The sequence below is a fragment of the Cydia fagiglandana genome, chromosome Z, assembly GCF_963556715.1.
Source record: "Cydia fagiglandana chromosome Z, ilCydFagi1.1, whole genome shotgun sequence".
Lineage (NCBI taxonomy): Eukaryota > Metazoa > Arthropoda > Insecta > Lepidoptera > Tortricidae > Cydia > Cydia fagiglandana.
The window spans coordinates 23,090,589-23,106,989 of NC_085959.1; the positions used below are offsets into that span (position 1 = coordinate 23,090,589).

The 16,401-nt window shown below is 39.3% G+C and overlaps 1 protein-coding gene across 5 annotated transcripts in view; it reads left to right on the plus strand.

Annotated features, from left to right (window-relative positions):
- Window positions 1-8,201, plus strand: part of LOC134679004 (transcription factor BCFI-like) — a 48,034-nt gene extending 39,833 nt beyond the window's left edge. For 2 of the 5 annotated variants that reach the window (XM_063537788.1, XM_063537784.1), the window contains exons 6-9: window positions 2,688-2,902; window positions 3,782-3,946; window positions 4,387-4,486; window positions 5,407-8,201. In XM_063537788.1, coding sequence (XP_063393858.1) covers window positions 2,688-2,902; window positions 3,782-3,946; window positions 4,387-4,486; window positions 5,407-5,660 — 734 coding nt within the window. In that variant the 3' untranslated portion in view covers window positions 5,661-8,201. Of the gene's footprint in view, window positions 1-2,687; window positions 2,903-3,046; window positions 3,211-3,781; window positions 3,947-4,386; window positions 4,487-5,406 lie in introns of all 5 variants that reach the window. The other 3 variants (XM_063537785.1, XM_063537786.1, XM_063537787.1) reach the window with 3 other exon arrangements.
- Window positions 8,202-16,401: the final 8,200 nt, after the last annotated feature.

The window sequence follows — 16,401 nt, forward strand, 5'->3', positions numbered from 1 at the left end:
TAGCCTTACGGTAGGTAATTACTCTAGAGATATAGTGTGTGGTGTTGATAGTGTTGTATTATCAACTAAGCGAAGCAAAAGGACCAACGTTCATAAAAATAAATTAAAACAAAGCACCATGTATGTTGCATCAGACAAGTAACGAACGAGCCGCGTGTTTGCATAGGTCCCGACAAAAAACGTTGTCTCCTTTTAAAATAAAGTCGTTCCCTTTTAAGCGCATTAAAATCGCATTCCGTAAATGGTATCGGATAAGGCACGTGCCGCGCGCAAACATCGCCCGCGTCCGGCCGAGCGGCCCGAGCCCGAGGACGAGCCCCGGCGCTGCAAACAGACCAGCCAACACAGAACAAACTGGCACACGATATCTACATTTCGTCTCCGCATATTTGCTTACTAATACTGTCTCGAATGTGTTGCACTTCTTATCTCTACCGGGACGAGTAGTCCGGATTACTCATAATATTCTTTCTTAGGGAATTACGAAAAGAAAGCTCCCTTAATGATGTTTGTTGCATAGTTGAACCATGACGTAACCCGCACCGCACGCGCCCCTGTCGACAGACAATGCACTAAACTTTGTTCTACTTCGTTGGCTAGCTAAGTAAAGCGACAACACAAACTAACGTCAACAGTAATTACTTAAACTTACAGTGTAGGGTACCTAATTAGATATTTACTTTATTTTCAATTGATATTTATGGCTGGGTTAACTAGGTGTAAAAGGTCAGTAGAATGTGCAGATTTGGGACGATGATGAGCGCGAGCGCAAGCCGGGCGTCGGCGCACATGGCCTCGGTTCCCGTTACACCACTCAATAACATAATACGCCTAATGACAACCACATTCGCCCAGCACTCAACTGCCAACGCTATTATGAGTAATTGGAAACGCCAGAGCCCATTCCGGTTAAAATCTCTGCGACCAGACCAGTGTCCTGCACACGCGTGTAATTGTATACCAACGGTTCATGTTTGTGTGTTTAGGCTGGTAAGATTTTAGATGGAATTAAAACATATTTTTATTAATAAATTATATTAAAACGTATGCAATACGATGATAAAATAGATAAAATGCATATGTTAAAATCTAAAAGGGTAACTCTAGGTAGCTAGACATAACAGGCCACATTTCACGTTTAGGTATGAGTAAAATACTAAAATAACTTTTTATTTTATTTACGAGTAGGTAGGTACCTAAGTTAACAATAAAAAAAAGAAACGGATAATGAAATGAAAACGGCGTCTAAATAGTAATAAATAAATAGCATATAAGTATGTATACATTTTAATGACAAATATACATAGAAGCTGATTTGACTCCTTAGGAAAATAATCTGATAAATGCAGACTTGATATACCTAACTATACGATCTACACAGCCTCATGTTATTCCTGGAAGTTTATGTTACTTTTGGCGGAAGAGAGAAAATAACTGACATTCTAATTTGAGGGAGTTGTCAGGAACGCGTTCTAAGCAACTTACTTATCTTATTAGTTAGATAAAAGAAATTTAAGGGGAAGCTGTTATTGCTGTGTGTACAGATTACATATTGTAGAGTATAGCCAGGAGATCACCCTGGTGAGTGTTTATATTATTATGACGAGAGAAATACGTTGAGAGGTTATGTAAAAAGTCAAGCCGTTATGAAACGGGAAGGTCTATTGGGGAAGGTGGTAGGACCTCCAGGGTACTGCGGGTCCTACAGAATAAGGTGAGAGTAGAGAAATCGTGGTGGAAACGGGTCTGATCACTTTAGAGAGGAATATACCACAGAGCGCGGCTCTAGATCAGAATCATGGTGCCATCAACGACTCTCACTGATTGCATTTAGTAAGTTTATGAAAGCTATGAACTTCTCAACGTGAGTCACTCAAATACTTGTCGCTTATATGTACAATAGGAAAATCATGAAACTTGAATATGACAGGTTATATGTAATCATTCATCATAGGTACATAATATATTACAAGTGGCGACAAGGGTAGTATGAATTATCGTTCAAAAGAATAATATGAAGAGTCACGCGCGCACACGTTGAGGAAGGCGTCGCGACCTTGACGCGACGTGCTCTCGAGGCGCGCGGCGTCGCCGGCAGCCCGCGCCTTGGCCGCGGCGACTCAGCGATTTGTATTAGCGATCAATGAATCGATCTGAACAAAGTCATTGCCAAGGACGAAAACGATCCACGCCACGCTTTTGTTGATTGATTCATTGAATTGACGAAAAATTATTCCGAGGTTTACCTATCACATGATATCGTATTTTAAAGATGCGTGGCCCACGTAACACTAGGCCGCTTGCACCATTCACTAACCCGGGGTTAACCGGTTAATCCTGGAGTTACCATGGTTAACGGTTTCACCGGTTAACTCCGGGTTAGTGGGATGGTGCAAGTGGCGCTTATTTATTAATTAGGTTTTTATTAGTATTTTTTTGCGAGGATGACTAAGAGAATTCAACAATGATATGAATTGTACCTTGTGTTCTATATTTCATTGTATTCCTGCTACATAATATGAAGGCCGAATACTGATAAATGCCGATTTGGAATACTGTTCGATGTATTTAACTAACATATGCACAAAGTATTTCAAAATGGACGCTCGGCTGACGTGGATAATTAATCTAATAGAGTGAGTGAGGGATTGGTGTGTGGTGAGCTAACGTACGGTGTGTTGGCGCAGTCGAGATGGCGGAGATATTCACGGAGGGGCGCGAGTGCGTGAACTGCGGCGCCATCGACACGCCGCTGTGGCGGCGCGACGGCACCGGCCACTACTTGTGCAACGCGTGCGGCCTCTACAACAAGATGAACGGCATGAACCGGCCGCCCAAGCAGCCCCGCCGGCTGGTACGTCAGCGGCACGCGGCGCACGCCGTGCCCGCGCCCGCCAACGACGTACGCAGACATTCCTCCGCTCGACACAGCTAACACTCGCCCCGCGCCACCTTTCACACCGCCACCGCTATCGCCCCACGCCCGTCAGAAATCCGCGCCCCGTCGAGCGTCCACTTCCCCGACTCGTAGTGACAGTTGTATTAGTTGCAGTGGCCGCGGAGGGGACCCCGCCGGGCGCGGATTTCTACAAAGGCTTCCTGTATAACGGCGTCGCGTCGCCGCACGCGCACTCTATGCCCGCGCCTGCGCCGCTGTGTGCGTCGTCGCACGCCGGCCCTTCCCCCTCTGACTACAAAACGAAGAAAGGGGTACGTCCTCCCCTAATCTCGATCCGTCCAATCCTTGCATCCGATCCCGCAATATACTTAATGCATTGGCTTTTTAACACAATTTGCTGTCTCTTCTCTACCAGGCTTTAATCATCACGCATGAAATAATTAAATTAAATGTTTTTATTGGTATACCTACTCATTAAAAATCAGAAACTTACCTAAACAAAAATACTAACCAGTACCTACTATGGAAATTTTAATGGTTATCGCTTCGACTATATACCTAATTAATATAGGTGCAGTCAGATGTAGAGAGAGAACAGGGCCGTAGCCAAGATGACAATCGTAAATCATCTTCGTAGCGTTGACCCGGCTTTTTGTCAAGACTTCTTATGTATATCGACAAATGCCAATCGAAAAGTAAAAATGTATCGGGATGTCAGATGAAACGAAAAACCGACGTGATAACTTTTGTTTAGCGTTTTCCAGAAACGATCTTCACTTGGCTAGGCCCCCAAATGGACACAAACAGCCGATAGCCATTAAAGTTTAGTAGTATGTACCTAATGTAGTAGTGTGATAACAACATGTGAATGTGAATGCACAGATGGGAACGAAGAGGCCTGGCCTATCGTGCAGCAACTGCCACACGACCATGACGTCCCTGTGGCGCCGGAACGCGCACGGGGAGACCGTCTGCAACGCCTGCGGCCTCTATTACAAGCTACACAACATCAACCGCCCTATGGCCATGAAGAAAGACTCCATACAGGTAGCTATCCATCTCTCTATTCGATTCAAAACACCTAACTGGGCCAATTTTTGACAAGCATTACCTATATATATTTAGTCCCGCACTAAAAAATAAGGGTAGGTAAATCCACTTGGAAGCATAATTAGTAATTATGTAAATGTATAGTAATAATTTGGGACCACTATCAAATATTTCGTTGACCTACCATCAGATGGAGAATAGAGACATTGTATAACTACCTAATTGAACTGTTTAATTCCCCTTTCTCGGCCGCCGCATCCTAACGTAAGGTTACCAAGTAAGTGTAATTATTTGCATGCGGCGACCTACCTACTTAATGTAATTGCCGCGCGCATCACATAATGTCGCATAGATACACGTGCGATGACCGGATATGCTTGGACACAATTATGGAAAATAAATTATATCATTTTGACACATTGTTTATCGTATTTCAGACGAGAAAGCGAAAGCCTAAGAACAGCCTGAAAGCGGAGCGCAGCTTGAAAAATTTAACCCAACACTCGCATTCCACTGCTGTCAAAATGGAAAATCTCTGTAAGTATTTATCAACAGTACAATACCTATAACCAAAGAGAATAGACAGTATAGAGGGGCCCTGTCATAGTACATTTTGTAGTCACTGTAAAATTACTGCCATCTATCGACACACGACTAAAACTCTAAATAAAGACGTATAAAATTATCAAAAAAATGTGTATACCGGGTGTAACACGAGCAAATAATTAAAACATAGATTGTACTCCTCAAACGGTGACACTTTTGTTCAAAAACTTTTAAAAATTATGAAGTATTCAGACTCCCATTTTTCATACAAAATAAATATTATCTTCAATGGACGCCATTGCCACGCCATATCATTATGTTATGATTGACGTTGCTTGTCACGCCTTAAACATAAGAAAATTTGCAATACATTGCGTCTTAGAATAAATTTTAAAGTGTATTAAAAATCAAACTACAAGTATGAAGCCACCCCGAAGTCGCAAAAAAAACTGCTGTTCCTTAGAAAAGATTAATTTATAATTTAATTACAGAAATGTAGGTATGATACAAGAGATTAAATTTGCGTGTAAAGGGTTGAACCCTAAGTAAAAGTTGTTTAGATTGACCTACACATTCAACCATCAAGAGTATGGTCAAACATAACAAAATCACTCTGTATATAATTATTTAGTTATAATACTTAATACATAGGTACTTACTTGTATAGGAACAAATATTTGTGATAAACTCACAAATAAATGCCCTTAATACCAGGATTCGAACCTAGGACTTCCTGCTTTGTAGGCAGGGTAACTATCAAGGGCCGATATGAGGCAGTTTTTAAACTTTTGTCTTTAAGTTTACAGTACCTACATTTACGTCGGTACTGTAAAATTCACTAACCAACTTATTTAGGTAAGCAATAAGTATGATGGGTAGGAAAAATAAAGCTAATGCTTGTAATTGTGCAGTGGACGCGGGGGCAACGGCGGCGTCGACCGTGGGCGAGAGCAGTCGGGGGCTGTCACTGGGCTACTACGTGCAGCAGCAGCTGAAACGAGAGGAGCCGCCGCCGGCGCACGGCGGCGCGCTAGTGCACCACGCGCACGCGCCCGCGCTCCTCCACCACGTGCACGCGCAGCAACTCTACGAGGACGAGTTCCGACGCGCACCCGAGACCGCTGATCGCCTAGAACGCCCCACCGTCGTCTCCATCGGCAGCTGAGCTCGTCCTCTGAGAATCCTGACACCTCCGACGAGTCGCTCGAGGCGAACCTTTCGAGGGACGCGATGACGACTACGGATATCTATCAATGGTGCGCGTGATCGTTCAAATAAAGAATGAGTTTCGGTGACTTTGGTTAAAAAACCTACCTAGTATGTGCTAAACTCAAATCAGGGTACAAAAGTATAATGTCATAAATATTTGCTGTTGTTATACGTATAAGTAGCGATTCATTAATATGTCATCAACGTGACACTACGGCGGAACAAACTGGAGTTAGCTAGGAAAACTCACCGACTCCTTGCGTAAAATAATATATTTTAAACGTTGAGAATAATAATATAGAATCTCACTTAGTTAAGCAAGTACTTTATTTAGTAAAGTAGGGTAGGTTAGGAATGTGAGCGAGTTCGACCAAAGAGTCGTATTAGCTAGTTGACCAAATATTCAATGTGTACAGTCGGATATTATTATTTTGTAAATATTTACATCTTCCATATTCGAGGATTATTTACTAGACACGTATGTGCACAAGTCTTAAACTTATAATATACATATGTATGTACCTATATAGTTTTATCTAAATGTCTAATATGAAAATGATCCGCCAGATTGAAGGTCACAGTTTATGTAGTCCGGTGCGAAGTAATCATTATTTAGTTTATGTAGAATCTACATGTACATTGTAGATTATTAAGTTGATATATTTGTAACTGCAATTACATTTATAAAAGATAATTTACTCACACCTGTCAACATAAGTGAGACGAATTTAAGTTCAAATACTGAGCGTCACATTTAGTTTAATTGTTTGTGTTTATTATTGTTACCAAATATTAATCTCGTAAATAATACGAGTACCTACGACTGCCTGCCTTCCTTCCACACACGCTAGAGGACGGAGCATCCCGCCCCACCTGTGCAAAATGCCGCAAGGAGGCTATCGTGTTTTATATTACCAACTTCTTGTTGTAGTATAACTCCAAACTCCATGACTTTGTTAAACATTCCTTAAATTTATTACACTTAAGCATTGTAGAAATAATAAGATAGTCTCTAATTCGACTGATACTTGTATAAATGAAGATGGATTGTGTATAAGCAACGTTTTTGAACTCGCATCAAGTACCTAATGGAGATCAATGTCGTAGACGTGAAGTCGTGAACGTGCCTACACTGTAAATACACATATTATATGTTGAAACATTCCTTCCCTAGATTTTATTGCAGTTTTTGTGTGCCGGTAAATACAATAAAAACAGTGAATGACCATTTACAACTTTACCCTGCAAGTATAAAGCGGTACATAAACGGAAAGGAATTTGATAACTCGAGGTATAAAATTGAAGAAATTTGATCTTAAAATAGAATTAAGTACAAAAGGTTCAATTTCTTAATTTTTTCCCGCCAGTTATCAACTTCTTCCCGCCGTGTACGGAAAGGTCGTCACTGATCAAACATTCATCAAATCAGTGATAATCAAGCAATTATTTAATATCTGAGTACTGCTCGTTTTTTCTAATTATGTATAATTTTTAATTCATCGTTCAATAGGGTTAAATGACACAATTACCCTGCAGGGCGAAAATGGCCGGTATAACGGTACAATGTAGGTAATGGAATTTCATGCTCAGTAATATAGTTACGGCCAGGCAAATCGAATACACATGTAATGACGCACTTTAATTGGTAATAAGGTGTTACTGCCATAACGCAGTAGTCCAGCAGGTAGAAATTCCTTGTAACGGTCCTTAGATTACGTCGTAATTAAGGTCTGTTACAAGGAATGTCTACCCTAGTTGATAAATTGAACATAGGTTGTCTAGCTTAACCCGGAACGGAGTGGTGTCGCCCTTATTGACAACCGACATTGTGATACCTTTAGTCTGACAACGTTAGGTACATATAGTAGGTAACCCCTATAAATTTAACATGTTAAATATTTACATCATTACATTATTATATTTGTCAGGACTTACTCATCTTCACCTTCAATGCCTTTTAGATTGTACGCTAGTAAACCATGTTTGTCACTGTAAAAAGGTACGAAATCGTACATTGACCGTAACACTGTAAACAGGCTGTTAAGGATTTCAATGACACAATTTTTATTTTTTTCGAAAATACAAGTAGTTAGGCCTTAAACAAAACATCATAGATCTGATTGTAACCTCTCTAAGTGTCTTGACTGTGCCTCATGAAATAGTTCCTTATATTGTTGATGTAACTCGTTTGTATTTTATTTGTGTAGTAAGAAACTGCATGTTAAAGAAGAATATTAATATTATATATTATGACGTTAAATGAAATTTATACTGAAATTTGATTTAGGTAATTTGAATGTGTTGCTTGTTAAAGAAGTGGCTTTTGCTGGCATTAACTTAGTAGAGCTAAAACGTACGGAAATATCCTTACGATTGGTATTTATAAGTAAATAAAAAATAAACATATTAGCTGATGCCAACATTAGCCACACCATCTTTATCTTACACCGTGTAAATATTATGTTAGCAATGCTTTCAATTAAATAACTACACTCAATATATTGAATATATTATTATTTTAGTGGTTAGTGGAACACCATAATTTTAAAAATTCCAGTTGGCAGTTGCCAATTATTTAATGTCAAATGCCAATAAAACCGCCAAACGAAGGTAGGTAGGGGAAATAATTCGTGTACAAGCGAATTTTGGCATATTTGTAGAGAATGTTGTGTTTAATAACAAACTAAAAGTACTGGAGGGTGGGGGTAGCAATGCACGCACGAGAACTTTCCAAAGTTGCGAAACTTTCCACATGAGAATTTCTCGGTAACTTCAGAGAATGTTCTCGAGAACGAGAATTTATTTATTTATCGTAGTTTATACCATGAATATTCACGATAGTTTAGGTGTAGTCCTTACCCCCAGAAAATTCCGACTTTTGGTCGTCCGCTTCCGGTCAGAAAAATGTATGACGGCCCGGCCAAACGGTCAGACTTAGGTGGGGGGTGCTCGACCAAATGTCATAGAGGGACCCTGGCAGTTTTTGATGCCGCCATTTTTTTTCAATATGGCCGACTTTTTTTTTTAACTTTTTTAATTTTGTCCTAGCGCGCTGAAATTTTGGTCACGGAATCTCGGGGTCCCCTAGATACCTATGAAAAATATTTTTTTGGAAAAATGCTACAATTGCGGGAAAACTGGCCACTTTTATTTTGTATGGCAACTTTTAAACGGTGCGTGATAGGTGGGGGGTGCTCGACCAAATATCATAGGGGGCCCCAAGACAAAGGAAACTGCATTAAAAAAAAAAACAAAATGACCGACTTTTTTTTTAATTTTTTCAAGTTGGTCCGAGCGTGCTGAGATTTGGCATGGCGGTAGATAGAGGCCTCTAGATTCTAATGAAAAATAAAAAAAATTTTGGAAAAAATTGTCGAAAGTCGAAATGTTCTCTGAAATAAAGTGAGAATTTAAGCAATTTATTGGTAAACTTATCACATCAACAAAATAGCTAACTGTAATAGACAATAATTTATTACAACTTTAAAACTGGTCCGGAAGGATTACCTTAATAATCAAATATCGAAAAGTAATAAACAAATAATATATGCATAATAACATTTAGTTTTAAGTTATGCCTATTTAAACTTTATTTCAAGTATATTCTCTTGTTTATACAATAATTTCCATGTTGCAGGAATGTTCTGAGAACATTCTCGAGAACGTTTCCGCTTTTTGGGAATGTTCTGCAATTTGTACATTGCTAGGTGGGGGTGAAGCGTAGCAAAAACTTATACATAAATTATTTTTAATGCACATACATTTTTTTAGGCCCCTGAAGCGGTCAACTAGTAGGGTTTTAGGTTACTTTCCGTTCAAGTCATCTCGGATATGGGTATATGTATATGGCATCAATGCATTTAGTGTGATGTCCTGAATTGTATTAAGTATACTTATGAGATGACAAGCGCGAAAATGGGGGAGATAGTGACTGTGACGTCATTGTCGGCGGTACAAAATATATATCTAATAGGTAGCATTAACTGGATTAGATTTGTATACAGCTAGTATTTTTCTCTCCGCGGTGGTGAGGTGAGAAATCTTGTGTTTGCCTCGCCTGCAGTGTTAGTGAACCTTTGAAACCCTTACAACGTTAAGTATACCACTTTTTGAAATACTCGGTATGCTTATGATTCAATTGGAGTATTTTGCTTGTTCGAATGTCAATACTAAACAATTTAGCACCCTTGTTAAACAAGTAAGTATTCCACATGTGCTGATTAAAAAATATTATTATTTTCCACACAGGCGTACAAGGCAGTTACTGCTGCCTGTTATCTACTGTAGATTACTGCGAACCAACTCTAGAGGTTGGAATTAGGAGCGTTACTGCACGCACTAAGTACCTTCCCTCCAGTTAGGCGCACCGCTGGATAACGACCTGTTTAGGGTCGCGGTTGCTTTACGATTAATAGGTTGTAAGGTGTGGTCGATGCTATTTCGAGGCCATGGTTCAGGAAAATGGTCACCAGTATGGTAGTTTCCCAAAACGTTTTTCGGGTCACCACGCCATTATCTATATAAAACGATTTTTCGTAGGGTATTTGTTTCACCCGATGTACCATATGTCCTGAAGCCTCGGTCCAGTTAGGTTTGCCCCGTTGGGATGACCAAATGCAAGATGATTGACGAAACTACATTGGTACCTTGATAGAGGGGTTTCTTACTGGATGTGTGTCAGCAGCAGCAGCCTAGTCTCATATAGTCACAACTTCTGCTGCTGGATTGTCTGCGGAATAAATATACGTCTGAGTCTGCTTAAAGCAGGAGCCAAGTAGGAGCCAATTTTCGACTAGTCAGCGATAGTGGAATTTGCCAGGGACTTGGGTCGTCGATTCAAATATCGGAGTTGCGATAATCGCTTAGGATCTTATCTAATTTCCTTGGTGATTTAGCGAAACAACGCTGTTAGTTTTATGTAGAAATTTGAACCTGAACTACATTAACTAATTAGTAGTACTATAGTCATATAATTTGCAAGGTCAGTTTATATTTAAATTCATGTGATTTAGGGAGATCATACAAAGAATGTGTATGTCGAGCGAAACATACTACGTACTGGGGGGCGATTTTTAAATTTCGATCGCTCAATTTTGTCACTCGAAAATCGGTGGAAAACGGCGATATAAATTTGGAATCGAGTGGTATTGACCACTCGTTTTTAATTCTATTTATAGAATTTAAATACAAAGTAGTGGAGATATTATTGAACGAAATACACGAAATCGAGCGGTCGAATTTGAAAAATCGGCCCCCAGGAGTGACAAACTGACTTGTTTTTTTAAGGCTTATCTATCACAGTTTCAGCACGTGATTCAGACGAAGAATACAATAAACATCTACTAGTAGGTACTTATATGAGGCACTGTCATGCAAACGTGTTCATTTCAGGCTAAGCTAGTAAAGCGGTGCGGGCGGGTGCAGGGGGCTCACTGAAACAATATGGCGCCGGCTTATCAGCGGCCATCGCGCGTCACGTGCGAGGCCCGCCCGCCCCTCCCTCACCGCGCATCCGCCACCACTGCGTTTTATTAGCTTTTCACGGAAAACATTCGACAAAAAACAACTGATAAGATCGCGATGAAGGTGAGCGGCGCCCATCAATAATCCGTCGATGTGTTTAGCTATCAGATCCGCGCCAAGGATTAGGCGCGCGACGGCCGCCGCCCGGTGACGCAAACGGCCACTCTAAAGCCACCATACACTTTACCACTGCACTGACACTTCGCTTATGGAGTTGTTACTAAGCTACCCTTGACACGGGCACCATATTCATATTTAACTACTAGATTGGCATGAATATGCAGATACCTATACTAATATAACTATTTTAACTTTTTCCTGATGGGTTATCTTAACAGTGGGTACGCGAGCGCCGTGTTAAGTGTAATGAGACGGACGGTGCAGATACGAGTACTCCTAATCAAATCTGTAGGTCTCTATCTGATAATTACTCCGTATCAGGGATGCTATCGCGATATCTTGGGATACGGAGATACGGTGATGCGCCACCAGCGTCACCCTACTAGACTCATTGTGACGTGATGTCGCTGGAAGAATAACAGGGTATTTAGCTTGTATTCGTGGTGTTGAGTGGTGTCGAGGGAGACCTAGGACGATGTAGGAGGTGCAGGGTGCGGCGGGGGCGACGGCCCCTACAAATATTTGCTGTCGGCGCTGTTTACTTACCTTATCACGTCACTCGCGAACACACCTAAAGCGGAGCGGCGCGTCCGCAATGCTAGAACCCTCACTTGCACAACACTCATCGTCACACATATATGAGCGCCATGCTAAAACAAACTAGAATACTCTTTAATTAACTGTTATATTAAGTAAGTAGGAAACAATAATATTAGGTACTTATAGGTATTATCTTAGATGATAATGAAATGAGTATTGTTTTTCGAAGGTAGACCGGCGGAAATTCGCTTTAAATTTTAAACAACATCTTTGGTGTAGTTTAATACTTAGCTCCAAGCACTAACTTGATTTGGCAGAACCCATTCTACGTTCGCATTTTAACATCGTTTAGCAAACGGTACCTAACTTCAAATAGTGTACTCACTTGTGGTGCGCACGCATTTATTTTGCTCCACTTCTAGTTCTCGAAACAACATAGGTGATTCAGCGATGACTTAGTGCGAGTACATTCACGTGTTTTACGATCTTATTGTTTAGGACTATCGACATACTTGCAACGCTTGCAAGTACAGTACATTCTAGGTGTAGTAAAGAGCAATAATGCAAGGCTCGGTTGCGCGCGTTGCGGGGTGCTACGGCCGTTCGACTAGGCTGTATCTGTTAGATACGATTATCAAAAGTTTAAGATAACCGGTCTCACATTAGCGCATAGTTAAGATAAACGAGATAACGTTTTGCATATCTAAAGAAACCTGCGATAAATCTATTTGAAGGGTCATTGCTCTACCCCCATGATATAACATATAAGAAACTATAATACCTAGTTGCTACCTATACATATATCAAATCGTATTTCGACAAGGAATTGTCTGGTGCTCTCTCAATCATTTAATTGAAAACTATTTTGAACATAATAGGTACCTAATCGTTTATGGGTTTTTGCAAAAGGTACCTGATTTGATTTATTTTGATATACCTATGTTAGAGAACAGTCTAAAATAATAGACACGTATTTTTTTCAGTTGCCCAATCTCAACCTATTGGGAGAAATGATTGTCCTCCAAAGTAGGTACCTACTGATAAGTGACTAAGTGCCAGTTGCACCAACCACATTTGACAGACTGATCATCGTCAGCCGGCTCGCCCAGCGCCTTTACTATGAAACTTTGCATACATAAAAATTTAGCGAACTCTTTAACGTTCGTAACAGTTTGGTGCAACCGACCCTAAATCAATTTGCTTGAACAAAACTCTATCTACAGAAGTTAGAGGATTGATCACACAGAATTCGGCTTAACCTCTTTCTAGATAGCTGCCCTAAAATGTAGGACGTTCTTATTTAAGACTAACTCTCTAACATAAGCCGCACAGTTCGGTACCTATTACCAACTTTCCTTGTTAGTAATGGTACATAAAGTGCTGAGAAGATACTTCCTATTGCGTATAATGTCCATAATAGGTAGGTACAAGGTACAAAAACAGCTATTTTAAGTCCACCTATTTGTGACGGACAGGCAACTACCGGAACCACTGGGGCCAAATTCGACATTTACAACTGTCAGATTTCGCATCCACGTCAAATCAACAGTTGATTTTATTGCATACTGAGTGTTGATCCCATCAACGGTGGATAATATTATTTGGTACAACTTGGAAACTTAACTCTAAACTAAGGGTGGTTCGGTTTGGTTTGCTTGTCACCCTAACTGTGGATTGTTAATGTCAAATTTTGACATTGTACGTATTCGAGAACTTATGATTTTTCCCACATCAACGGGAGATCAACACGATACGTCAAACGTCGCATGTCGAATGTGGGTCCTGAGCTAATGTAGGTAGCTCATTAGTTATATGAGTTACATGTCCTAAAATATTTTTATTGGCTTCTTATAAGGTGTTGAATTAACGACATATCTGAATTTGTTAAAATCTATCAAAAAAAGTGTTAGCTAGGTAAATAGGTGCATATCTACACGGTAGGTAAGTACCTAAGTAGTAAAATATTATTGAATGTTGAACAGACGATTTATTTGTTAAGTAATTTAGAAGACCTTAATATTATGAAGTAGGTATTTGAACAAATTAAATTATTTTCTGAAAATATTTTAATTTGTTTTTTTGTTTTAGGCACCTGCCGCGATAGCAGAGGACGCTGGTTCGATTCCAGCCTGGGGCACTGGAGGCCTTGGTCACTTTTTCTTAGTATATGACATTTATTTCAGTTTATGACCTTAATATTACAAAATGTGGATACTGATAGCAAATGAGCGTGTATACCAACATCAACTAGTACATGATGGGCAAGGGTTGGGCGAGCCGCGGGCCCGGGGACTGTGACGAGGAGGGGGAGGGGGCACTGCACTCTGATAACGCGATAACAAATAAATATCTACACGCTATCGAATCTCAAACTGTTATTAAAAAAATTCCACCAAAATTGTATGATTATAAATAGAAATCTAGTTAATTATGATTGGCCACTTCAGACATATTGTGGGACACTCTTACACAAATCAACCTAGTCACACAGTAAGCTTTATAAGGCTTGTGTTGTGAGTACTAGACGACGATATGTATAATAGATACATATCTATACTTATAAATGTACAAAGAAAACATACATAACACAGGAACAAATATCCGCGACAAACACACAAATAAATCCCTTACTTAGGATTCGAACGTTGTTGGACCTCCTGCTTCGTAAGTAGGCCGAATAACAGAGTAACGTTTTTTAACTGTGGAAGTGTAAAGATTTCAATACTGTAGAAGGGTATAGATTTCAGTAGTAAAACAACTAATTGACTCATATAAGCTGTAAGTCTGAATAACTACCTACAGGATATTTGTGTTACTCAAATTACTCTATATCGTATTTGGCTAGTATTTTTTTCATATACATACAAACATGCATGCATGTAAGTTGGGGAAATTAAAGTTGACTAATCTTGGTAGCACAACGGAATCAATGGAAATATGACTAATTTAAATAGGAATCGAACTATCGGACCGATTCGAACTTTAAGATACGTCAATTAATAGATCTAGAAACGATATGGATTAGATAGGTCAGTGTCAAATGTGACGTTTCTTCAAACAAAACGTCACTTTTGACACTGACACATTTTCTAGATCGTATCTCAAAATTCGAATCGGCATTATGTTACTTTATCTGCAATTCGCCCAAGTACCATATTACCAATTATAGAGAAAGTATACTACAATATTCGAGAAGATAGTACCTAAGTCTACTAAATAAAATTATGTTTGAGATTATGAAATGTGTAATTGATTCATGTTTTTGTTACTATTTAGAGTATTTAGTAATTGTATTACCGATTGGAGAATGTCGAGTGCCTTGTCATCTTGCAGATAGTAGAGCCAGCAGCTTGTCACACAACGTCACAATAAGTGCTTTTCGGTTGTATTCTAACATGATTTGTATTATCAACGCGTTAAAGTACACATTCAGTTTCTAATTCTCGAATCGATGGCCTGAATGTAAGACTCGAGTTTTCAGTACCTAACGAAATCTGTCAACTTTTCTTTCTTTGATGTTACATTACCAAACGACCTCGGCGGGCGACCCCCACTTTTCCAAGGATAATGTATATTAAATGGATTATGTTATGATCAATATCTGGGAGACCTAGAAACATCTGGGCTCGAAAATCATATAAAAACTCAATACGAGTAATCGCGGGTTTTCCCAGAGATAAAACCTAGCTAGATCGATTTCCGCCCCCGAAAACCTCCATATGTGTTTTGAATATTAGGGATTAGTACTTATAGTATTTATACTAACAAGAAACACTGTACGTATAATATGGTAGGTATGCAAAACAATTAGATTTTTTTTAAGAATGAGTATTCCTAAAACAAAATTATTTTAATAGATGAAATATTGATCTCTGCATGACTGCTTAAACCGACATTAAAACTATAGATGAGAGGAGATAAAAATTTTGAAAAAGTTTTAAAACTATACAATGCATTTCACATACATTGTCCTCACCTTGCACGCATTGCACCGCACGGTGAGACAAGCCAAAATAATGCATTGTAATAAGAAAAATAAATGACGTAAAAATCAAATAAACCGTAGGTATTGTGAATCATTGCGTTAGTATAGTACATAGAGTGTGATATATCATTGTGAGATGGAGTGGAGCTATCCTGAAATATTTATCGCGAAGGCGTCAAGTGTGGGAAGATAAGACAAGCCATGTTTGTGCACGGACTTAACTAGCGCCTGCCATCACTCGCCCAAAAACCGAGTATTTTCAAGACGCTACAGAAAAATATGTTACTGACCTGATTACTATTGATAATCTTCAGTTGTAACGCTACAATGTGTTGGATATTCACTTATTAAATTCAGTAGTATACTTTTAAATTTCATCTTTGTTTAAGAATATAATACTAACATAATAAAAAGATTAGGTATAAACAGGTCCATTGGTTTCAGGTAGACAACGCGTAATAATCATATGCCACCTTGTAATCATTTATAACATTAGGTATATTTTTAGCATTACAAAAACAAAATAAAC